Here is a 25,632-nt window from a genome sequence, read left to right on the forward strand (position 1 = left end):
TCATAGTGTTGTGTTCCTGCCGGTGAGTAAGGTTGCCAGAGCTCAACGAGGGGGGGCAGGTTTAGGGTCGGCAACGCGCATGTAACTCCTCTGGAGTTGCAGGCGTACATAGGCTACGGAGACTGCTTACCATCAGGCGGGCCGTATGCTTGTTTGCCACCGACGAAGTATATAAAAAAAAAAATGGAAACAAAACCGGGACACAGAAAATCAAATAATAACGGACGCGATAAGTACTTAGTACTTACCTATAATCCCCGTTTACTTGGCTTTTATAAAGAAGGAATCAAGTGACAAAAGGTAATTTATAGGTATTGAAAAATAAACCACAAAAAAATCACAGTCTAAAAAAATATATATTTGGGGACATTCTTATACAGATCGACCCCCAAACTAAGCAAAGCTTGTACTATGGGTACTAGGCGACATATACATTCGTATATAGATAAATACATACTTATATACATCGAAAACACCTATGACTCAGGAACTATCTGTGTTCATCAGACAAATAATTGCCCATACTTCATTTCGAATCCGGGACCATCGGCTTCATAGGCAGGGTTACTACCCACTAGGCCAGACGGTCGTCAGTCTATCTCGATATTGAAGAGTAAAAATTATCTTAGGTACTTTATTTTACGGTATTGTACTTACCATAAAAAACATAACGGCACCGCCTTTTTTTGCCTTTAGGCAATGTGTTGTGGAGACGTCGGCGTCGATAAATGATAGGTTTTTTACACACTTACTTAAACGATCCGTTCAAATTCCGTACACAAAACTGTTTTTGTACTATAATTAAGATATTAGTGTTCTTTGTTATTATAATGCGGATGTACGAGATAAGATTATCTCTTAAATCAACGTTCGATACTGTATTAAAGGTTAAAATGAACTGTATATTTGGCAAAAAAACATGTGTTCATGAGATGGTGAAGTTTATTTGATGGATATGTATATATTTATTTTCTGGACTACATTTAGAGACTAAAATGTTTCTGTAATCGGTCTTGTTTTTAGAGATAATGATAATTCTTGTAAAAAAATGTTGTCTTTAATAAGTAACTCGGTGACAAGCGCCCTTTTGGCTGCGAACTTGGTTTCCGAGATGTAATCGAAAAACCGAAAAATAGGATTTTCAAACCCCCCTCTCCCCCCGCGGCTTAAGGGCAAGGGCCAGCGGGGACTTATGATATGTTCATCTCCTAACTAGTCCAAACAAAGTTACGAAGTCAAAAATTGTGTTCCAAGCAATTCCCTATATACTTACCTTTTTTTGAGCATTCGTTGCCTGACCTACAACTGGCAGTGTATGGGTGATTATAGAATATTAGTACCTACCTATGAACATTTTTAAAAAAATATTTTTGTTTTATACATAATTTGATAATTCTAGATTCGTTAGGTATTCAATGATAATCCATTAGAAATTAATTAAAAAAAAATTAAGGGTTAATCCATTAGAAATTAATTTAATTGTCAAAAAGCTTATACCTAAAACATCTTACGGATATGATGAATTACTTATTGCCATTTAAAAAAATAACATTGACATTCTTGCTGAACCACTAGCCTATTTTTTTAATCAATGCATAGACATTGGTACCTTCCCAGATCAGTTTAAAGTGGCAAAGGTAACACCGGTGTATAAAAAGGGTTCCAAATCGGATCCTAAAAATTACAAGCGAATTTCTATACCGACAAAATTATCAAAATTGCTGGAAAGAATTATGAAGGATAGGTTAACTAAACACCTATATCTAAATAAAATACTATCTGCAAAGCAGTTTGGTTATCAAAAGAGCAGAGGTACTAAGGATGCGATAGGTACTCTGATCGAGGATATAGTTCGTAAATTGAACACCAGAAGAAAGGTTGCAGGCTTGTTTCTGGACCTAAGTTCTGACTTTGACTTAGTGGACCATAAAATCCTACTGGCCAAACTGGAATCATATGGAGTCAGAGGCAACGTGTTAGCATTGTTCCGATCTTACCTTCAGAATAGATATCAATTTATTGAAATAAAATGGACACAAGAGAACAAAGATACTCATAGATCCAAGATGACTAGACTGACAAGGGGTGTACCACAGAGTTCCATCTTGGGTCCAATCTTTTTCATCCTTTTCACTAACGATTTAATTGACTACACGAACAGTCAACTCCCTCATAACCAACTAGTGATTTTTACAGATGACACCAATGCGGTAATATCTGCTGATAGCGTCACACAACTCAACGATAAAGTAAACAAGGCTTTGGAACCTTTTCTTACCTTATTCAGTACCAATAAATTAAAACTAAACTGCAGCAAAACAAATGCATTGCTATTCAAAACTACGGCAAACAGTAAAGATAAGCTGCACTTAGTATCTAATGGATCTAACATCCAGCAAAAGTGAAATTTCTTGGCGTATTCATAGATTCTAACTTAAATTTGAAAGATGAGCTATCTCGATTGGTAAGTTCAATAAGTTCAGCTAAGAGACGAAATACAATTGGCCCAACTCATTACGGTTTACTATGCGCTAGTCAAATCGAGATTAAGATACAGCATTAAGTTCTGGGGTAATAGCTACCAATACAATTGTCATTCGTATTTTGTCGCCCAGAAAAGGGCTATTAGAATCATAGCAGGAATATCGCAGCAAATGTTCTGTAAGAATTACTTCTCTGAGTTTCGTATTCTGACTGTACCCGGCCTGTACATTCTTATAGTGCTGATTGATATAGTAAATTCGTTGAATGAAATTGAAAGTTTACGGCAATAGGAAGCAGAGCTCGTCTAGCTTCAAGAAGAAAGGACTTGCCACTGACTGTCAAATCAAACCTCAAGGTATTTCAACACTCAGCAGGTTACCAGGCTATAGTCTTATTTAATAAATTGCCAATTAAATTGAAGTCGCTCACAAATGCCAACTTGTTTAAAAATAAATTAACGGTTTTTCTACTGAAAAAATGTTTCTATTCTGTAGAGAAATATTTGTTGGATGACGATACAAGATATTAATTGATTATTCATCTGGTATTGTTTAGGATAAATACGCACTTGTATTAATAATAATTATGTATGTTGATAATTTTAATTTATGTAATTAATAGTAGTAATTTATTGAAATAGCAAACATAGATTATTATGTAATATTTTTCTGCATTATGCTAATGTAAATATGTAAATTGTTAGTTGTAAGTTATTTATAGTTAGAATTTAGACACAATGTATAATGTTATATTGAATAAATTGAGTTGAAATTGATATAAGGGGTAAGGAAATTAACATTTTTCGAAAATCGTTCATATAAATTGCACGAAAGTGAAACTATTTCACCGTACAAAAACAAACAAATACAACAATGTAATTATTGCAGCTCATCTCTTGATTTTTAAACACTTGTTTGTGATTCTGGGTAAAGCGAATTACTTACAATAACTGAAATACAGAAGATAGGATTAATATGAGCTGTTCGTCGGTTCTTGTTATCTTTCGTTTTCGAGTAGTTAAACAATGCAATCAACTTCCTTAAACGAGGTTTGTAGAACTCACGTATAATCAGCCCTCTTGGAAGATGATGCGTTAAGATATAAAATGAATAATTCATAATTAAAGTACACCAATGTAACGCATGATCATCATCAATCAGCTAAAAGTGAGTATTTATATGTATTTGCCTACCATCATAGCCAGACTCGGGACCTATTTCACTTCGGGGACAATTGAGACCTACCATAACTGACTATTTCATGTCCATCTTATAATTAATTATTGTTGACATTTATTCTAGAGCTGAGCCTAGTGTGGGGATCAATGTACTGCTGCTCTTGTAATGCCTAATTCTTGAAATACATTTATTATTTTATTCTATTCATTATAAATTATTTTTATTGTATTTATTTTAATGTGTAGTATATTGTATGCTATTAGGTCTAGGAAGCCTGAATTCAACGATATTTTATTTCTTTATTTTAATTCTGGGTCAACTAGGTAACTATCACCGATCTAAAATTTCTAGCCTTCTAAAATTTACTTGTTCGACCAGAATTGTACGGCGAATTTTCACTGCCATGTGACAATTGTCACCGTTGTGAAACAGGGGCCAGACGACGCAAGGGACCCGCAGTTGTGTCGCCGAAATGAAAATAGTGTATAGAGATATTTTTTAGTAGGTATAATATTGTATTTCGGTTAATTTGAAAGATTGATTATAGGCCTTAGATGGTTGAAAATTTTGAAAATAGTTATGTTAGAATTTCGTTACTCGAAAATTTGTGGAAAACGGCGAAATGCTATTTTTGAAATACTAGCCATAGAAATTGGGATCTAGTGACCAGTGGTAGGTATTGACTACTTGTTTTCAGTTTGTTAAAGTTGATTTGACAAAAAAATACCCTGACATATATTTTCATAAATTTCTTGATAGAACCTAATTTTAAATCAAAAGTTACCTAGTAAATAAAGGATGACTCACACTAGAACGGTCTGTGCCCGGGACGAAGCTTCCAACAATTCTTTTTCTTTGACAGGTGATCGGTGATCACGGATGCTTTCTATAGAAAACTGAAGTGTCGAGCGTCCCGGCCCGGGCTCGGACCGGTGTAGCGTGAGTTATCCTTAACAGTAGCACCGAAAGCTGTAAAGAGTTAACTGCCAGCATATACTAATTTAATTGATATACAAAGTAATAAATTTGTCAAAGATTATGATCAGAGATCTAGTTTGATCGTTATTAGTTGTAATCGCAATTATTGTTCGTAAAACTAAAGTGTTCGTAAACCTTTCAATTCGTCTATTAAATAAATTATATGAGAGCTACAATAAATGCAAATCTATCAGCACAGAGGCGACAAATTACCGCCTGTCATATAGGTATGTCTGTACCCCTAGTGTAAATTCGATAGCGAAACATAACGTACGCGTTTGCGTTAAGTCTCATTTTGTATGGGATTTCGAGTTTCCAAAAAGTCCCGCTTGGCGCGCTGTTTCTAAATCCCATACAAAATGAGACTTAACGCAAACGCGTACGTCACGTTACGCTACCGAATAAATGTATACTAGGGGTTCTGATCAGCCATTCTTTTGCTAAAATGTAGGCACGGTCAAGGAATTAATTTTTCGTAACATTTCGCACCTTGCCACAGTGACAATAACAGTATGAGGTTCCCGGCGACTTTCATTTGATTGTACATAGTCTTACACAGCTTATTAAGACATAATATATTAAAGTAAAAAAGTCACATGTTTACAATTACTACATTTTTGTCATATATTATTTTGAAGCAATTTGTGGAAATATAAATTACAAATTTAATCGTTGCAGATGCTTCATTAGGTTTAAAAAACCGGTCAAATGCGAGTTCGTTTTACATGCACACCAAGGGTTCCGTACAAACTTTGAATTATCTCGTGTGGCTATAAAGGCAAAAGACTTTTGATCAGAAGTACTTATACTAAGTTTAATTGTGTACATCGCCATCTATCGGTAAATTGTCTAATTTGCGCGATGCAATGCACGTAATTATTGTGACCAAAAACGAGTTCGTGTATTTTGGAAACTTTTCACAAAAGTATAAATATAGACCGAATTAAGTATAATGAGTTGTAAAAGCTATTAATTGCCAGGATGGTTCAACTTTCACATTATTAACCCTCCTCTTACTATGATAACTCGAATGTTTTTCACCCATGGAAAATTACTAAAACAAGGCACTTTATTTCTAGACCAATTATTGTCATCAATATTTCCCAGAAAAAAGATATATAAGTAACTGATTAGTAAATTGGCATTTAATAAATAAATAAATATTATAGAACATTCTTACACAAAAACACCAAGCCCCACAATAAGGCTTAAGTTGTGGCTAATTAGACAAGGGGCAAAGTCAAAGTTGTTGTTTAACCGCTCCTGCTAATATTGATACTCGAGCAAGCGAATCTTGAGCGCTGCGAGGGTTTCAAGGCACGAGAGGTAAACAAACTTTGCCTCCGAGTGAAACACACATTTTTAACACGAAAATAATACTAATATATAGAAGAGTGAAGTTTTTCTAGTGGTACCTTTACCCTTTTCTTACTTAGCTTGTTATTTGCACAACAATTCGTGTTACATCCATACCATTAAAAAGGCAATATAAAAAATATAAAGCTGTATTTTCACAGACACGGTGAAGTATAAGTATAAGCCCCATAAAAGCGGTCCACAGAAAACTAACTCGTCCACCGTCCACACTTTCTCAAGTGACCCGTGGTACGGGCGCCCGCGCCGCTTAGCAAAAGCTGCCGCGAAGCCTCCGAGATCCACATTCGCGAGTGGACTGCGCTCGAGTTCTGACGCCGAACCATTTTACATACATTTTTATAATTAAATATTCATTAAACTAGTTTATAATGGCGCAGTACTCATGGATCATATTTTCGGTGAGTTATTTTACAAAGTTTTAAAATTAAAACACAGATTTTAGTTAGGTTTTTTTTGTTACAGTTTAGTGACATTTATTGTTTACTATAATTTGTACTTATAATGATCCAGGACTTAAGTATAGTCGACGTCAAAGATATGTTTAATTATACTTTTGCGCGTGATGCGTAAAATGTAAAAATACTCATGACACAATTAAATTCTATTCCCAGATTCTCCATGTTACCTATATAATTTAGAAATTACAAAATGTTATGTATCTTATACCTTTAAACGAGCAATTCTTGTATATATGTATGTATACATATATTTATATATTTTGGGGATCTCGGAAACGGCTCTAACGATTTCGATGAAATTTGCTAATGCTACTAATAACCTGTCAGCGTCCTATAAGGCAAGCGACAATGTGGTACCTTTTGCTCAAGAACGTCATATATAACTAACTCCGTATAAGATAAATAAAGTCAAATCCCCTTATTCATAAACATCTACTAAAGTTAACAAGCCGCTAATAATCGTTTGGCTCTTTCCATCATACCAATACGTCGGAAAGGGACAAAAGATTATTAGCGATTTTTTAACTTTAGTAGACGTTTATGAATAAGGGGGTAAGATAAAAACGTGCCTAGTAAAATCAAGAAAAAAATATGCTGGAATAGATGGCGATATAGCTTTGGCTTATACTCGAGTAGATGGCGACACTGTTTGATATTTAACACATATCAGTGACGTTCAAATAGCCATACGTCATTAGAGTTTTAGTCCTGTGTCGAAAGATGGCAGTAAATTCAGCTGACTACAAAATTTAATTGAACAATACGCCTCTATACTAAATTCTCTATGACTGTAGAGCAATATAAAACCGGCCAAGTGCGAGTCGGACCCGCGCACTAAGGGTTCCGTATCATTATCTATTATAATCACGTTTGTTGTATGGGAGCCCCCTTAAATAATTTTTTATTCCGTTTTTTAGTATTTGTCGTTATAGCGACAACAGAAATACATCATTTGTGAAAATTTCAACTTTATAACTATAACGGTTCATGAGATACAGCCTGGTGACAGACGGACAGACAGACGGACGGACAGCGTAATAGGGTCCCGTTTTACACTTTGGGTACGAAACCCTAAAAACGGGTCATGCTACATAGAAATTTCAATGTTTATTATTCCTTTTTGGTGTACTTCTAGGTTAATTAAAGTCATAAATTAGGAATTACGATCGAGGCGATGCTAGTGCAATATTGTTGTTTATTGGACATGAACATAATATACAAACTAAGTCACGAATAGTCGAACTAATATTTATATTGCTCTTTTTAACATTTTATAATTTACACTTAAATATGACTTGTCTCTCAAGACGAAAGTGGTGGACCTGGGCGAAATTGCTCTTTCATACAAACGTTGTCCTCATTTTCCTGTCTGGATATTAACATAATTGAAAATATTTTGAAATAATTTGTTGTATATCAACCACAGCTATGTTCCTACATTTGACTCTTTTCAAATTTTTAATGATTATAAGAGTTAGGAGCATTTAAAAATTTATATGAAATCAGTTTTTCGCTCCTAATTATTACAAAAATCAAAAAATCGAAGAACGAAGAGCCAAACGTACGGGCATAGCGATGGTTAATATACATCAAATTATGCAATAATTATTTTCCATAATATCAATATCCAGAGAGGAAATTGGGGACTACGATTGTATGGAAAATCGGCCGACCGCTTTCCTCTTAATGCGAGATGCTTATTTACATACACTGAAGTGTCATTTACGTCATAATAGGTCTAGGTACGATATCGATCGGATATGACAATGTAAAAAGTGGTGCCTGTTCGCATTCACGGTACCTAATAGCGAATATCCCTTGTATATAAGGTGTATTTTTTTTAAATAATGTGGTGCTCTTTGTAAATAGTTTTGCAATAAACGTTTTTCTATTCTAAAATACTAATTAGAATTTAGGTAGAATTATAATATATTAATTATGTTTGGTAAATGACAACAAAAAAAATGTATGAAGTTTTCTTAATTTATATTTAAAGTTAATTGTTTTAGTGTAAAGTACCATCTCTAAAAATATCGGTATCTAATTTCTTTGCACCTTATACAAACTCAAATTGTTCCCCAAGCACGAAATAATGCACCTGAACCCCTAGTGTAAATTTATTCGGTAGCGTGACGTGACGTACGCGTTTGCGTTAAGTCTCATTTTGTATGGGATTTCGAAACAGCGCGCCAAGCGGGACGTTTTGGAAACTCAAAATCCCATACAAAATAAGACTTAACGCAAATGCGTACGTCACGTTTTGCTATCAATTAAAATGTACACTAGGGGTACGAAAGTTATTATAAAAATGTCGACAGTAGTTATTTTTTGACACTAGGTATATGTTTCTATTTAATAAATCAGTACCCCTAGTGTAAATATTTTCGACAGCGAAACGTGACGTCCACGTTTGCGTTAAGTGTCATTTTGTATGAGATTTTTGACTTTCCAAAACGTCCCGCTTGGCGCGCTGTTCAAAAACCCATACAAAATGAGACTTAACGCAAACGTGTACGTCACGTTTCGCTATCGACTAAAATTACACTAGGGGTACTGTACTTGTACATAAAGTCACTTGTTCTGTTTTGATAGTTCACAAAAAAGGAACTGACTAGTCAGGCAATTACCCTATAACTTTATAACTAAGACGAATTCTGAAATATGTTGTTTTTGCTCATACTCCTCATTAACTTTGAACTCACCTATAAAATGCTGACTATGGTTTTTATCAAAAATTAAAAAAAGTCAATAAATAGGTCAGACACCATTTAAGACAAGTGTATATAAATTTGTTAGAATACATCTCAACTGTTCTAAAAACAATCCAAGGTGACTATATTATTGATCAGCTGCCATTCAGCTGATAATCCTGTCTTCAACTTTCCAGATAGCAGTTTGTTGTTTTAACCGTCGTGATTGCTTTTGCCTTATTTTTAATCCACTTTAAAATTTCAATAGCAGGAGGTTCTCAGTTTGGACTTCAAATATAAAATAAGGGGAACACTTACACAAATGCATTAGAGTTAGACCAATTCAACCAAGATAAGTTGGCAACGAATTTGATAGCCCCGACGGTGCAAGTGTCAAGTAAACGTCATAATTTCATAGAAGTGTGACGTTAAAAATAAATCGTGCACCGTCTGGGATATCAACATCACTGCTAACTTATCTTCTTTGGACTCTAATAATGAGAAACAAAATTTTAGCAAGTATTGTTTTTGAACCGCTGTATTTAATGACACGCATTACGCAACAAAAAACGATGTGTTAATAACCTCTCAACAGGTAAAGAGGAAAATCTCTGAGTTCATTGCCTTAAAATATAACTGTACCGGCAATATATATCATTGGTGCTTAAGGAGCCTATTGAAATTCACTCATTTATAAATTTAGAGTATTCTACTTTTTTTCTGTTGACATATTTGTGCAAATTCTCATTCTCTTTATGGGCATGAAGTTTAATACTAGTGATTTATTAGATTATCTTATACCTTAACTATAATATAAAATTAGCTTATAAGGTGAAGTGGAAGCTAAAGTAATATCATATATTAAGAGTTACACTGTTGTGGATGGAGTGATTTCCATGCATGTCGGTCTCGTGCCTTCTCCTTGACAGCCTGATACGACACCACATTGAGTTTTTTCTTTATTTGATCCATGTAGGTTCTCCTTGGTTCTTCGCATTGCTTCAACAAGTGATGTTTTTGATAAATTCGTCATGTCGTAGCAGGTGTCCAAACATCTTCCCCCTTCTGTTTTCTATAGTTCTCAACAAACTCCTCTTCCCTCTTACCATGCGTAAAACCTCTGCATTGGTTTTCTTCTCCAACTGACCTTTTCCATTCGTTGCCACCACCACATCTCAAAAGCCTTTTCCTAAGAAGCTAAAGTATATAATTACAAAAAAAAAACAACTACACACTTGCTTTTATTAGGTACTATCAGGGGGCATTTGTTAATACACCGAATTATAACTAGGTAAAAACGTAATAATAAACTTAAATTTAAAAAGAAAAGCTTGCTAGTCATATTTATTTACTGTTTAAAATTAATAAGGCAGTAATATTTAAATCCAAATAACATGTGGGCATCTGGGCATATAACGGTCACGGTCTGTTTTACCGCGGATGATCCATAACTCCTTCACATATCTGTCAGAAAGTGACAAATATTTGTCTAAGACAATAAACATTTCCAGCTCATTTCAACCAGAACTTTTACTCAAACGGGTTTTGAAAGTGCACGCTTCTATCGTTAACCTGGGTATGGCACTGTTCTTACATGTACCTCGGTTATAAGGCCCTAGTGTCATTGGTCATTTATGTCATTATGATGGTACTTTTGACCACAATGTTTGACATATTTGACCGAGATACCTATTGTTCTTAATAGATCGTGGTATGCAGTTTAATTTCAAAAAGATTAGGGGGATTACTGACTAGTGACAAAGTATTTACAATATGAGTGCAATCTGAAGCAAACGAGGTAAAACTATAATATAGTAAAAACATGAGAAAGTTAATTTATATGTAAATCCTACACAGCTTCATATGAATTGATACATGTTGTTAACTCTCCTTAAGAGGGAAGTAAACCACGTGATCGACATACGACATACATCATACAAAAGGAGAAAACGGTTTACCACATCTAAACATGTTCCATTCTCCATGATTTTTTAGTATATTATTGACACAATGAAAAACTAAGTTTATAGGTAACCCTTTTTTTTTCAAAATTTGCAAAACGTAACATATTTTCTTTTTTTTTTTATGGAGGATAGGCAGGCGTTTGACCACGATCACACCTGATGGTAAGTGATGATGCGGTCTACGGTGGAGCACGCTTGCCTATGAGATACCTATTTACTCTAGCCTTGAAGAGATTCAGATTGTACTCATACGGAAACACAGACTCGGGCAGGGCATTCTTTCTATGTTAAGCCCCTGAAGAACCATAGATCCGTCGTCACAACTTATCTGTCTGCTCTTAAGTGGTGTCACGCACACTAAACATTATAGATAAGGAAATAGTTGTTGCCTTCCGTTGTTGACGGTACTTTTGATGTTGCGCTGATAATACTATGTGCAATTTTTTGCACGGGAAGTTTTTTTGGTGTAAAAATAAATAGATAGACTATATACCCATATTGTATGCATTTTCTTATTGAAGTTTGGGGTTACATAGGCAGCAATTCATAATAATAATAAGTATGATTAATTTTAATCCTTATGCAGCCAAAATAAGTACGATCTGAACTGGACTAAAAGGAAAAAAGAGAAATTGTCTTTAATACCTGACCAAACTCGTTTTTATTTTTTGTAACACTGGGACAGGCCCTGTTCCAATTTAGTTTCTTGAGATTAACTTAAACAACCCTAATTATATGTGGCCTTTAAGATCATACTTACCAGCGAAACCTTAGTGTGTTAAGTGGTTTCAAGTATGTCCGCACGTTGCTCTTAAATATAACAAAGGTATTGTGAGTTCGCTATTTATGTCTTTAGAGTAATATTAACAAAGTTTTTTTATTTAAAATTGGCATGTGACATGGTATGAATATTACTTATGAGTTCAAAACTTTTAATACATACCTATACATGTTATTTTACTTTGCCATTGTTCGTTAATTCTTTTAGATAAACACAATCCTTCGGAATATTTTAAAAACTAAAATTAAATCTGATTTGAACCTGTGAAATACAAAGTTACCTGTCTACAGTTATAACAGACCCAGAACTATATTTAAATACGTAGTATAATATAGAACCTATGCGTTTTCTTAGAATGGAATTTTCTATCCCACTTTTGCTTTATATTGTCAATATTTACGTTTTTTGGTTCGCCGCCAACACTTGCCAACACACAGGTTGTAGACTTGACTCGAATTGGAAGTATTTATGTTGGTCAAACAGGGTCTTGGAATACCTATATACATACATCTACAGTTGTTATACTTGTTTACTTTGGCGATTTTTATAAATTTGTTAGCCAATACGGGACCGCGTTTCTTCGGGACCATGAATGCATTGTCGACCCAATGAAGAGGCACCAGCATTGGATTAATATCAATTTTAAATTAAAACCGGCATTAGATCAATATTTTTCAATGTCTGAATCAATATATCAACATCAACACTGCTTTACCACTCATAATAACAACGGAGTTTACCGTGTTCTCATACAATAAGTTCCAATTTGAAACTAATTTACTAGACTTACGGTTTTTATTATTGATGGGATATAACACATTATGGTAGTTTTGTAAAGCTATTTAAAATACGTGCTAATCAATGATTAGTGTTTGTTAAAAACAAATATTGTATTTTAAATGTTCGTTATCGATCAGCGCAACTGTTGGCCGATTCGACTCTTCAAAATGCCATGTTTTCCGTGGCTGCCACATATCATTATTTTGTTGATTTGAAGATCTTAGTCTTGGCTTTTTTGAGAATCAAAATTAGTCATGTCCACTTCTAGTTTTTTTTGTTGAGAACGAATGACAACTGACTGTTAGCTGCCCGAGAAATTAATACTTTTGTGCAACATATGACTACTGGTGTACTTTATTTTTCGAATTATCATACTTTATTTTTATTTTTATCGAAATATGGTATTCGGTCAATAAAATAACAGGGGCTTTATAGAATAAAATTGATTAAAAATATTTATGAGAAATTAAATATTTATTTACATAAACAAGTTGTAAAGGAAAGTGGAGTGAACCACTTTTAAACATAACATCTTTATACAAATATGGTAAATATGTTTATACTAAACAACGAAGTAGTAAACATATTAATTTAGGATGCCTATGGCAAAGACTGGGTTTCACTTTCTTCGCCAAATCCAGTTCAGTGCAGACGTGAGGTGCAAAAAGTTTCACTTTGGACAAAAAATTGATCACAAAATCGACATCTCTCGAAGCTAGCACTTTCACATCTCGACATTGTATAATTAGGATCGATAACAACATATTATTTATGTATTTCTTTTAATACTCGTATAACTTGAAATAAATATTTGTAATAAATATGTTTAAAAAAAAACAGGCACATACCTAAGTGGTAACTTAAATTCTAAACATAAGAAGTTTTAATGCGGTAATACTAGAAAAGGTTCTAATATTTTCTTAGTTTGTTGGTGGAATATCACAAAGTTGAATAAATGTGGATGTGGGCAGTGCAAGATGACTTCCCGTCCTTGATAACCAAATGCAGAGAAATCGAAGCCGGTTTTCTAAATTAAGGATTCGATGTATAACCTTTTTGTCGTGGAGGTTGATGAACTTTCTTTGCGTATCTGCATTACGAAAAATGCAACAATATCAAGTGAAACTACTGGAATTGGAAAAAGTTGGCACAAAATGTTTAGTTTTATGACATGCAAGGAGAACTTAATAATAAAACACTTTTTATAACATGTATTACTAAACGTAGCTTCGTGATTCATTCAAGAGCAATGAAAACTGTTTGCTATGAATTATTCCATTAAATTGACTCGTTTACAGCTCTAAGCTCTTTAGCATAAGGGCGCCGAGTTGCCCACGATAGTAGTATCTCGCGCGTGAAATCAACTACCGAGTTTTTTTTACTTTCTATATTTTTGTTAAGAAGTCTTTAGTAAATATAATTTAATACGAGTCCATTTTTTAGGACTCTCAATTCGGTGTTAATATATCGAGTGAACTAAATCAATTAATTATGAAGCGCTCCTGGTTTTCTATATATTTGCAGTTTCCTTCATTACCCCGCTTTCGAATAAAATGTATCGTTTTCAAGCAAAAGGTACCACATTGTCGCTTGCCATAAGGATGCATTGATTGGTCATTGGTATAAAGATACAAGCAAATTTCGCTCCTATAGTAAGCGACAAAGTGTACCTATTGATTGAAAACGTCACAAATAGTACCTAATAAAATATTATACACCATAACACTAACTCAATACTTATGTAGATATAAATATCACACAAAGTTTTTATATATTTTTGACATAACAAAACGTAGAAAAAGTCTGAAAATAAAACGGTATGTTTTCTAATATCAAATTTATCTTTAGCTAAGTACTATGTATTCACGTTTAAGCAGTTATCGGTGATATTCCTTTGCATTGTTTGGGAAACTGGGCCAGGTGAAAATTTACCGAATTTGCATTAATCGCAGCTGTTTCCGAAACAATAGATTGTGTGAACTGGAACGCTTTAAAAATAGCGGTCAATAAGTAGATCAATTTATTCGCAATTTGTACTTCTATAGTTACTATATAGTAGCATATATCCATAAAATGATCGCGATTATACGAGCAACATTTGTACAGATCTAGCGCCTTGACAATAGAGGCGTGTTCAGATATTCGTGAGCACCTTGGCCGCTCCAAATATCTGATGGCGACTGTATATATAATATATACTATATTTGTAAATCAGTTCACAAAAACCTCTCGTACCGTTTCGATTGAATATTTACCTACACAATTAGCAAAAATGCAAAATACACTTGGATAAAACCGGTTTCCTGGATTTTCTAGATGTGTCCACTATTGCACACAAAATAATTAACGATTTTGCTCAAGATTTGTATTTTTTATTTTGTCAGACAACCACATATGTAGATATAAAAAAAAATGCAAAGTATTTATAAAATATGTAAAATGGATGTTACTTTGTCTGTAAACTGACTTTTCCCACTGTATCTATTATTTTAATACTCTTTAGTCTTTTACTAGTTTCGAATACTCTTAGTCGTGTTGTTTTATGTTAGTGTTCATGAGGATGCTTGCTTATTACTTAACCAATATTATTCAAAAGTCACTCTTACTTAAAATATTTCACTAGAACATTATTACAATTTATGTATTGAGTAGATTATATTATTACAACAGCAGTTTAAAACAATTACTTCTGAAATACTAAACGAATAATGAGTAATATTTGTATTATTTTAAATTCCAGGTGATGCTGACATGCTGCCTTTTAGAGGTATCTTCGCGGCCTTCTGACAGCGAGTAAGTATACTTTTAATATGCACATTCATGTTTGATACTTTCTAACGATTCACATAAATAAATATTTGAATTTAATCATGAGGTATTTTAGATATTGCACTGAAGAATAAAGTATGAGATAGTCAGTAGTAATTAATTAACTGTCTTAATTGATTAATGTTTTGGGTTAGTGGGTGATTATTTGGTTGGAGTCTTAACAATATGAAAGATTTGAACGTTTTAAAAATTAGTTCTAGAATTTGTACTTAAGAGGAGAGGGGGCGGCCACTTCTCCTTACAAACGTAGTCCCCTTTTTTTCTCTGTGTATATTGACATCATGGAAAATATTTTTATATAATTTGATGTATATTAACAACAGCTATGTCTCTACGTTTGACTTTTTCGATTTTTTGATTATTGTAAAAAATAGGAGCGAAAACAGTTTACGACATTTTTTTAAAATTAATGCTCTTAACTCTTATAACAATTATAAATTCGAAAAAAAAATCAAACCTAGGGGCATAGGTGTAGTCTATATGTATACAACAAATTGTGTCAAAATATTTTCAATAATGTTAATATCGAGAGAGGAAAATGAGGACTACCTTTGTATTAAAAGGCGATTTTGCGCGGGTCCTCCACTTTCGTCTTATGCATTTACACGCTTGAAATTTTAGTATACCTTTAATAATAATGATCGTGTTGATTTCGATCCAGGTCTGAATGACAGACAAATAGTCAAATAAAAATATCGGACTGTGCTGTACGATGTCATACATAAAATAAATGGAAAAAATTATAATGTACAATGAAATGTTGTAAAAGTGTAAAAAGGTCTTGCGCTTTTATTTGAATGGTAGATCGGAAAATGCACACCCAATAAATCAAAAGCACAACTAACCAACACAAAACGTTGAGAATGTCTGTGAAGGAGTAAGAGGAACTTAAGAATAACTTCGCCGTTTCGTGTCAAAGTCGTTAATGTCGAAGTTCCACGTCAAAATCGCAAAAGTCAATCGTTTTTTTTTAATAGGTCTTATTATTTTAATTGTAAATGTGTCTCATTTAAAAATAAGTCTCGTGCAGTGCAGGCGATAAATGGTACAAGTTGCTCATAACTTGTGTGAAACTTGTAACATTTTTCACCTGCGCTTCCTAGATTAATGTGTAGCCCTTTCCAATAGACCCATAGTTATTTGTGTCATTGATTACTCAGTCGTTGAAACATTTACTACCTGGAAAATTAATGACTGCGGCGTCTTAATTTTTAGAAGTTACAATTTTGAGAATTTATTACCGGGTTATATGGGCTGTAATCTAAGCACTTTTGAATTTTAACAACTTTGATACAAAACGCTAATGAAGCAGATTTGCCTTGGATAGTAGTTTGCCTCTCTCCGTGGTGCATCTTACTCTTACTAACTTCTCATTCCTCTGCGTTTAATATCCATGCGGTACACAATATTTAATACTAGTGGACGGAGGTACTTCACCGGGCGTTGTCATGGTTCAAGTATTTATGGTGATTTTATTAACGCTTGACACTGCTTACTAAGTACAAATATAAAATAGCAAACATTAATATCTACGTAGTTAGTTGCGTTAATCAAAATTACTAAGTTTTGAAAATATTTAGAAGAGTAGAAGATTTGTCGATGAAATTAACGCCTAAATATAGCGTATGTCTTATTTGGTTTCACGCGGAATTAATAATAAGCTTGGGCAAGGTGTTTAATAAAATAATATTTATAAACAAGTAATGACCTCAATATGTTTTTGCATTCCAGGTCAGCATCTTTGCTGCGATTCGATATACCTGATGAAGTAACGGATGACATCAACGATGATGAAGAATTGCCACGAGAACAAATCAGATACCCTGAAATTGATAATAACAATACGCAAGAGATTTTAGACAAAATAAATGCTATTAACAAAGGTCTAATAAAACCCAATAGGATGAGAAACAAAAATTCACAAACGCATACTCTTGGAGACTACGTGTTGGATGCATCCACTCTTGAAAAAATACAGCAAATCATATCAGATAGTAAACTAAATGGCTACTCAGATGTTCAAAAGAAGCAAGAGAGTAATCTTGCAAATCAAAATATTAATCAGATTCGATATGACAATTCAAGAGCATTGCATTATGGAGTACTCCCAACTGATTTATCGGCTGTTAATCAAGCGCAGGGCACTACGGCACGTGTTCCATATATCACAAGTATACCTGTCCTCGTTATGCCTTCACCATCAAATGATTTATACGATCGATATGCACAAAACAATTTTAATACCATAGAATCAGACTCTCAATACCAGACACGACAGAGACCACCAATTTCACTTCCTTTTAATATAAATTGGCCATTAGCGCCATACTTTCCTATTTTAGTCAAAGATCCATTACTTGGGTTTCTTCATGGCGGTGGATGGAATAATTTCTTTGAATATGGCCAAAACGCTGACGTGTGTAACAGAAAGCAAAAATCGATAGAAGATGGAACTGAAGACATAACTGAAGTCGAAGTAGGAAATACAAATGATAATGTAAATTTGTTCGCATCAGAAACCAAAACTAATGCTAGAGAAGCGAGGGCGATCAGAAAAAGGACTGTCTCTACGGAAGCTCCCAAAATGAAAATTCCGGATAGTTCAAAGAAATTGAAGAAATTTTTCAGCAAACCTGCTGCGGACACGATTGCTGCAAAACCTGTCAAACCCGAAACACCTGCTCAAGGCACAAAAACTGTGCCAAAAGACGATGATTTGAGATTTCACATGGGTTCATTTTCGTTATTTGGAGGTCGGCCCTCTGTGCCTGCGTATAATCCTGGGTTCTTCATAAATAAGCTTAAAGTGAGAAGAGGAGGCGTAGCTATTGCAGGTCCGGGTGGAGTAGCAACTGCCGGAAAAGGAGGAGCAGCCATAGTTGGTCCTGGCGGCCTGGCCTACACGCAGCCAGGAGGCCTTGCTGTTGCCGGACCATCCTCTCGAGTAGTGGCTCTAACCTCTGACGTAGACCTTTCAACTATCGTAACTCGTCTGCAGCAGCAGCAAGCCGCTACCGACGGTTCGATCCCAAGATTATTAGAAGCGATACCAGAAGGAAAAGTTGTTGCTATAGGGCCTACAATTTACTACCATCCTGAATCAAACTAAACGCTTTTTCTTGCTTACCTAACCTCTCATCTTAACCATGTTTCTTTTCTTCTTTCCTCTTATTAAACTTCTTTTCTTTCTTGTTAGAATTTGGGGAGTCTGGAGAAGATTCGGAGGAGGAAGAAAATACTCTGGATACGACGCGTACAGTGGATACGACCAACGACCGGAAGAGTATCAATTTGATGGATTAAACTTTGTGCAATCGCCGGCTGTTAGAGACAGTACTTTCACTTTGTTTTTGAAACCAGTTGCGCATGCCGTAAATGGCCCTAAGGGAATGGCGGTCGCAAATCCAGTTTCTCATGTGATCATAGGGTCCGGGCAGAAGGGAAATGTAGTGTTTAACCCTAGGGCGTCCGCTATAGTTGGCCCTGGAGGCATTGCTCATGCCCAATCGGATCTCTACTTGTATGAACATAATCTTATATAAATAAAATCATACATTTGACATAAAAAAGACCGAAAGAGGCTAAAAGGAACTAGTTTAGGTACACAATTGATCGAAAGTCGTACATCATTTATCATTATAATTCGTATTGTTTAAGTAAAATTCAATGATGCTTTAATAGACTGAATAACCGATTTCGAAAAACACATTCGAATGATCTCTTGAAATTGTTTTTCGAATCGAATTGAATATCTAGTAAATTTAGGAAATATGTAATTACTAAGATTTTTGTGTATTAAATTTAATGTTAATTAAATATATTCTTTAATAAAAATCTACTTGTTTTATTTCCTATTAACTTTTATAACGTTAGCAAATTTTATGTTTAAAAAAGTAGAAGGAGTAATATCCAGAAAGAGATATTAATTAAGAATCTTTTAACAAATCCGAGCACCAATATTAAATTCGGTAGTTAATAATAATATCGTTATTAGTAAAACTCTTAAAAAAGTTTTTTCTCCTACTACTACCTCCATATCATCCAATCAGAATATGTTTTCCCAGATCCAGATGTTTTCGATCTACAGACGCAACTTCTGTGAAACTTTGTGCAGGCCCTCTGTGTTTATCTATATACCTACATACCTACAATATATTTTATTTGTACGTAACTTACAAATAGCCATACTTTTGACGTGCCCCTCCCCCGCAAAGATCGGCTAACTGTTTTGTACGGTAAATTACAGACGAGGCATATCCAGTTAGGCATCTGAATAACTAATATGTATACTGAGATTGAAAAGTTATCATGCTAAAATTGTTTAGTTTATAATTAAATTTAACAATTGATTGTGCAAAAAATATCACTCGTTAAATAAAACAGGCATGTGGAATTTATTCATATTTATGTCTAATTGATACTTAACCCCTTATAAATTACAAGTATCAAAAGTATTGTTCGCTATAAGCCACATCCAAAATAAAACAGTTGAAATAAAGAATTTAAATATAAAACTCCCTTTATTTATAGGGCAACAGTCCAATACCTACCATTTTACGGCGGCGGCAAGGGCCAATATCTAGAAGTAAAGACCAACAATCGAGGAGTCGTTATCAGCGAAGTCATAGTATCCGAGGACAAAATAAGCAGCGAAAACGTAGTTAAAAACATCGACGAGAGTCTGTTATCGAAAGTATTAGCTAAGAATCTGCAAAATCTGCAGTCTCTATCTAGTGGTTTGATCAAGCTTCACAATCTTGGGAGAAAGACTGGTGCTTTGACTAACAGTGACAAGGAAAGGTTTCGGTCCCAGTTGTCATCGCTGGGAGAGGCTGCCTCAAACACTATCAAGCTGATTGATGAAGTTGGAGCAAATGTTGACGTTTTGTTCAAAAGCGGATCGAAGAGGCAGTATGAAAATGATGAGGAGGATGTAAGTATAACCAACGCATATCTGTACATTTTAAGAGTACCTAAGTAACATCACGATTCCAGTTTTGCGAGGAACTGTTTAAAATTAGGTTAAATTGGACCATTAGGGTTGAAAGATAAAAATTTTAGAAATCTTAAGCTCGTTTGAATATGTATTGTGATAAACTAGCCGTAGGTAGGGTAAGCCGAGGCGAATCAGATCTAACTAAAAAAATAATTCATAAATCTCACTTTTGACAGCTGATAGATTCAATCCATAACAGTTTAACAAGAAATAAGTATATAAGCAGTATCGGCCTCCGGAGGTGTATTTAATTTTGAATGTAATAACAGGTTATGAATTTGATCTGGATTTATTAGGGACATGATCTGTCATTTCAAAAGTGACGTTACAGGTTGGAAAAAGGTTTATTATTATATCTCTTTATTTATTAATTATTATTATTATTATTACAATTTACAAATTCACAAATCATAATTGCTGTGAGCGACTAGTTCCTCTTCCATAAACAAGAAATACCTACATATAATTATAATCTTCAATAGTTTTTTCTATACTTCTTTTTTTAATGCTTTTTTAGCGCCATCTGAACATAGCTTTGCACGTTTATCCGCATTTGCAATTTATTGCGCGAGAATACGATAAGGCGGTCTTCACATTAGATGCGGATCAACACACCGCACCAGTGTGCGAGCGGAACAGCGTTATATACGTACATAGTGCTGCCCACTGGAGTGGCGTGCGTGTCCACATCACTGTGTGGTAACCGCGAAAACAATTGATCAATGCAGCATTTCCCAAACAATGCGCGCGACTTATTAACCTGACATGCTATCTGAGTGTGAGCGATATTTTATGCCCCCTTTTTAGGACGGCTGAGGGGTGGGGTGGGTCCCGAATTGGGCAGTTTTTGTTAGGTGGGCCAGAAGAGCCCAGTCAACTGTATTAATGGATGTCACAGCTGTTAGAAGAAACCACTTTCAAGGGCCCGATTTTTTTTAAATAATTATAGTGTATAATCTAATTACAGAAAATTTTTATAGTAAAACTATGTATACGTGTACACGGGTTTGATAATAGCGCAGCGCCCCTTAGTCCCCTGACTAATCAGATACCTAACTATTTATCAAATTGGAACTTGATTCCTTTATGGGATTGAATAAATAAAGGTAAATAAATAAATAAAATATATTTGGAAACAATCGTACATAGATCAACCTAGCCCCAAACTAAGCAACTAACTAACTAACTGCTTTGGCTCAGCGATCCAAAAAGAATCATGGCCTCCGAAACGAGAGAACGCCACCTGTCCCGATCCAGCGCGCTTTCCTGCCATGAATTGGCATTCAGCCGACGCAGGTCCGCCTCCACGACATCACACCAGCGATACCTGGGGCGCCCGATCGGACACTAAACAAAGCTTTTAATATTCTGAAATATTTGCATGTTGATAGTTTTTGGTCTATGGTCTATGACAATCGCGATGTAAATTTTATAATTTTGGCTCAGGTAAATTCCTGTTTTAACTTATATCATTAAATAAAATAATCTAATCTTGTTTAATAAACCGCCATAGTAGATTTAAATATGGGAACTCCTGCTTCTTAGCCAGGGTCACTACCAATTAGGCTAGGAGGCCATAGACACTTGATAGACGAGTTAAACTAAGACTGTTTCAGGTCGGTGAAGAGGGCGTTGGTATCGACTCGCCTGACGATGACGACAACATTGGGCTTCCAATAGCGGGCATCACTATTGCCGAAGCTAAACCTGTTGGTAAGTAAAATTACTTAATTGTGCATGTATACTCCTTTCTAAAGGAAATAGAGTAGATAGCCGCTTTCCCAGTGAACTCGAATTATCCCTAACTTCCAGGGTTTGACCGACGGACCTGAAATGTATGGGAAGATCCGTGGATCCGGATCCAGATCCGGATAATTTCATACGTTTCGGATCCAGATTCCAAATCCTACTAACTACTACTTAAATACAGTTGATTTATTCGCTTCGTACATGATTGCGGCGCCGCCCTACGTAGTGGATGTGGGATATATTGCTTACTTGACAATTGGCAGCTGGCAAATAGTATGTTTATTCACATGTCGTCCCACGAAAGTTCATATTTTCACCACATCGTGCGTTGGCGTTGCTTGTACTTCAACCATCAACAACTTCTCACATAGCCATTAGCGGACTATTGTAAAGTATGGCACGGTTGGGTCACGTTAAAAGGATCTGGTTGCGGGCTCAACTATCTGACATTTTGTATTCTACAGAAAGCGTCACGTGATCACCGTTCACCCGACATAGAGGCCGAAGTGTCGGACGCTTAGGCCTCGACCCGGACCTTATCTAACTGATATGAGTCATGACTAATATTCGATGCTCTGTCGAAAGTTCACAAAAAGTCTAGTGACGGTTTGAATTAAAACAACTTTCTTTGTGACATAGTTATTAAAATGACTAAAAATCGAATAAAAATATCTATTATAGTATGAGGTATCTCATACGGTTTTCAGAATTTTATTGAGGTCCTATATTCACACGTGACGTAAAACGATACGTCGTACCAATTCTGAACCCCTAGTGTAAATTTATTCGATAGCGTGACGTGACGTACGCGTTTGCGTTAAGACTCATTTTGTATGGAATTTAGAAACAGCGCGCCAAGCGGGACGTTTTGGAAATTCAAAATCCCATACAAAATGAGACTTAACGCAAACGCGTACGTCACGTTACGATATCGAATATCTAAATTTACACTATGGCTACTGATGACGATATTGTGTCTTACAGGTCTAGCAGTGATAGGCGAGCAGGGTCTAGCAGCTTCCCGCCCTCAAGCCACCGCCGTGGCGGTGTCAGGTGTCGCGCTCGCTCGCCCCATCGCCACCGCCATCGCGGGTGTCAACCCTGCACAACTGGGCATTAACTTCCAAGTTAATAAGGAAAATAAAGCATAGGCTTTTAAGTATTGGTATATTTTCGAAGCTGAACCACGTCTTACCTTACAAACGGCACTGTCAGTTGGTGACGTGTACCTATTTCATATTTTTCACACAGTACTGCAGTGGTTACACTTTTTTAGTAAGAAGAACGGCCCGATTCGAAAATGATTAAGACACGTTTAATATTTTGAAAAGATCTTTAAAAGATCGATAACTAAACGACATGTCAAAATTGACGTTTATTTTGATTCCGCTGTGATCCCAATAAGATCTATCTACGATATTTCTAACGTCAAAGTGACATTGGTTGCCCGAATCAAGCTGCTTCTGTCAATTATACGACAAACAAACGATATCTAAATGAGAACTTATCTAAACCAAGTTATCGTTATCGTATCTCATTCTTCGAATCGGGCCGAGAGTTAGGATAGTGTCTAATTTATGAAATTGTGATGGTTAATTTTTATGTGTCATGTGATTATGTTTAGTTAGTCTTTCAAATGTGCATTTATATTTTTTAATAAATTATTACCTTAAATGTAAATTAAATCGCCTTTACTTATGTATCTGTTCAATCTGTGGGCTATGTATCAGATGATTGCAATGGATGGCAATGGATGGGACTGACAATAGATAGATGAATGATGGAAAAATTGTGTCTACACCAATTATGTATTTGAGTTGCCTAAAGCAAACCCTGGGTTCCTTTTATTACGTAACCGGGAAAGCGGAAGATAAAGAGTTAGATTAGGCACAGGATACTCTGTAAGGAATAGCATTAAAACATCATAATCCCCTTGATGCAGTTCTAATTAAAATCACAGGAAAAGTACACTTTTTCTGTGACTTTTTCAAGTACTTAAGTACAGATGTGAAGATGGGTTAGCCTATAAATGCTAGAGTAGATAAATAGACGTTGTTTTTCCGGTTCTTCACTTGTATATTTTTTATAATAAAACTCTTAGGTAGTTTGCAAAGTTTATTGTTCAAGGTCCGAATGTCTAAAGAGACACGTAGGTATCAGCTACAAGTACCTACTTCGACTAAATGCGTATTACTCAGATAAAATAGCGCAATCTAGATCTTAACTATTTGTATTAAATTGACGACTTTATTTGTATCACTTACTATACCACGTGCTTATTAAATTAACATCGAAGCGCAAATTATGACTCACTTTACCTACAAGTTTATATTGAATTCCATAACGAGATTAGTTTCAAGCCATTACTTGCCACTTGTTTACAAGTAACTATTCACCCCCGCAACTTAAGGACTAACTTAACTTAAGGACATAGATATTATAGACCTTGGCAACGTGGGAGAGGTTAGGACATGTTACTAGCTATTATTTAAACTTGTCGAATAAAATCTAGAACTCTTAATAATATAAAACTAGTGTACCTACTGTAACCGCATAACAGGTATTCTTGAGTAATGTCCAAACAGGTTCAAGGAACGGAAACAAACCGCGGCGACATTCTAAGAAAATAATTGTAAAGTGGAAGCATTTAATTCTTGAAATTATGTTTGTCACGGGAACTTCCAGTCTTTGTGTTATCTTAATGTCTTACGTTAGGAATATATATTTAATTGTGGAAGTCAAAATTCGGCACTTATTCTGTTCTTACAGAGCAAAAGAGAGCAAGGTGGCTAAACGATATCATTATAATACGATGATCAAATGCCGAAGATCGTAAAGATTGGAGGCAAAAATGTCAGAAAGCGGACTCGTACAAAGCCGATGAATCCATTGAACCATTAAGTTTGTTTGCTGATATATTCAGTTTGTGATCATTTCATGTGGTCGTTTGGCTGGCGCCTACAAAAATTAGTTTTGTGATAACTCTCCATAATTCTATTGCTCAGGCGTTTGACATGTGCATTTTTTTTAAAGATTGATTGGTCTAACTCTAAGCATCCGAATACCTATAAGCTTAATTCTATTTATTTTTAGGAATATACCTAAGTAGTTTTTTATTGAGATTTGCTCCTACTAAAAAAGTCAGTACAATACAATACAATACAAATCCTCTTTATTGCACAACCTCTGAAAATAATGTACATGGAAACACATAAAAAACATGAAGATAGAGGTAAACAACAGGCGGCCTTATCGCTACAGAGCGATCTCTTCCAGACAACCTTTAGGTAGTGGAGAACTGAAACTTAAATTAACTAATTAGGAGGTGCAAAAAAACTAAATAGCAAACTACAGTACCTACTTGTCCC

General features: G+C 35.0%; 1 protein-coding gene across 1 annotated transcript; it reads left to right on the plus strand.

Annotated features, from left to right (window-relative positions):
- Positions 1-5,523: 5,523 nt before the first annotated feature.
- LOC133519690 (uncharacterized) lies at positions 5,524-24,007 on the plus strand. The gene is made up of 7 exons (XM_061853742.1): positions 5,524-6,415; positions 15,431-15,483; positions 17,251-18,539; positions 18,745-19,039; positions 20,050-20,452; positions 22,132-22,228; positions 23,249-24,007. Exons 1-7 carry the CDS (start codon positions 6,386-6,388, stop codon positions 23,413-23,415), a joined length of 2,334 nt encoding a protein of 777 aa, XP_061709726.1. The 5' UTR covers positions 5,524-6,385; the 3' UTR covers positions 23,416-24,007.
- Positions 24,008-25,632: the final 1,625 nt, after the last annotated feature.

Source organism: Cydia pomonella, chromosome 7, assembly GCF_033807575.1.
Source record: "Cydia pomonella isolate Wapato2018A chromosome 7, ilCydPomo1, whole genome shotgun sequence".
Lineage (NCBI taxonomy): Eukaryota > Metazoa > Arthropoda > Insecta > Lepidoptera > Tortricidae > Cydia > Cydia pomonella.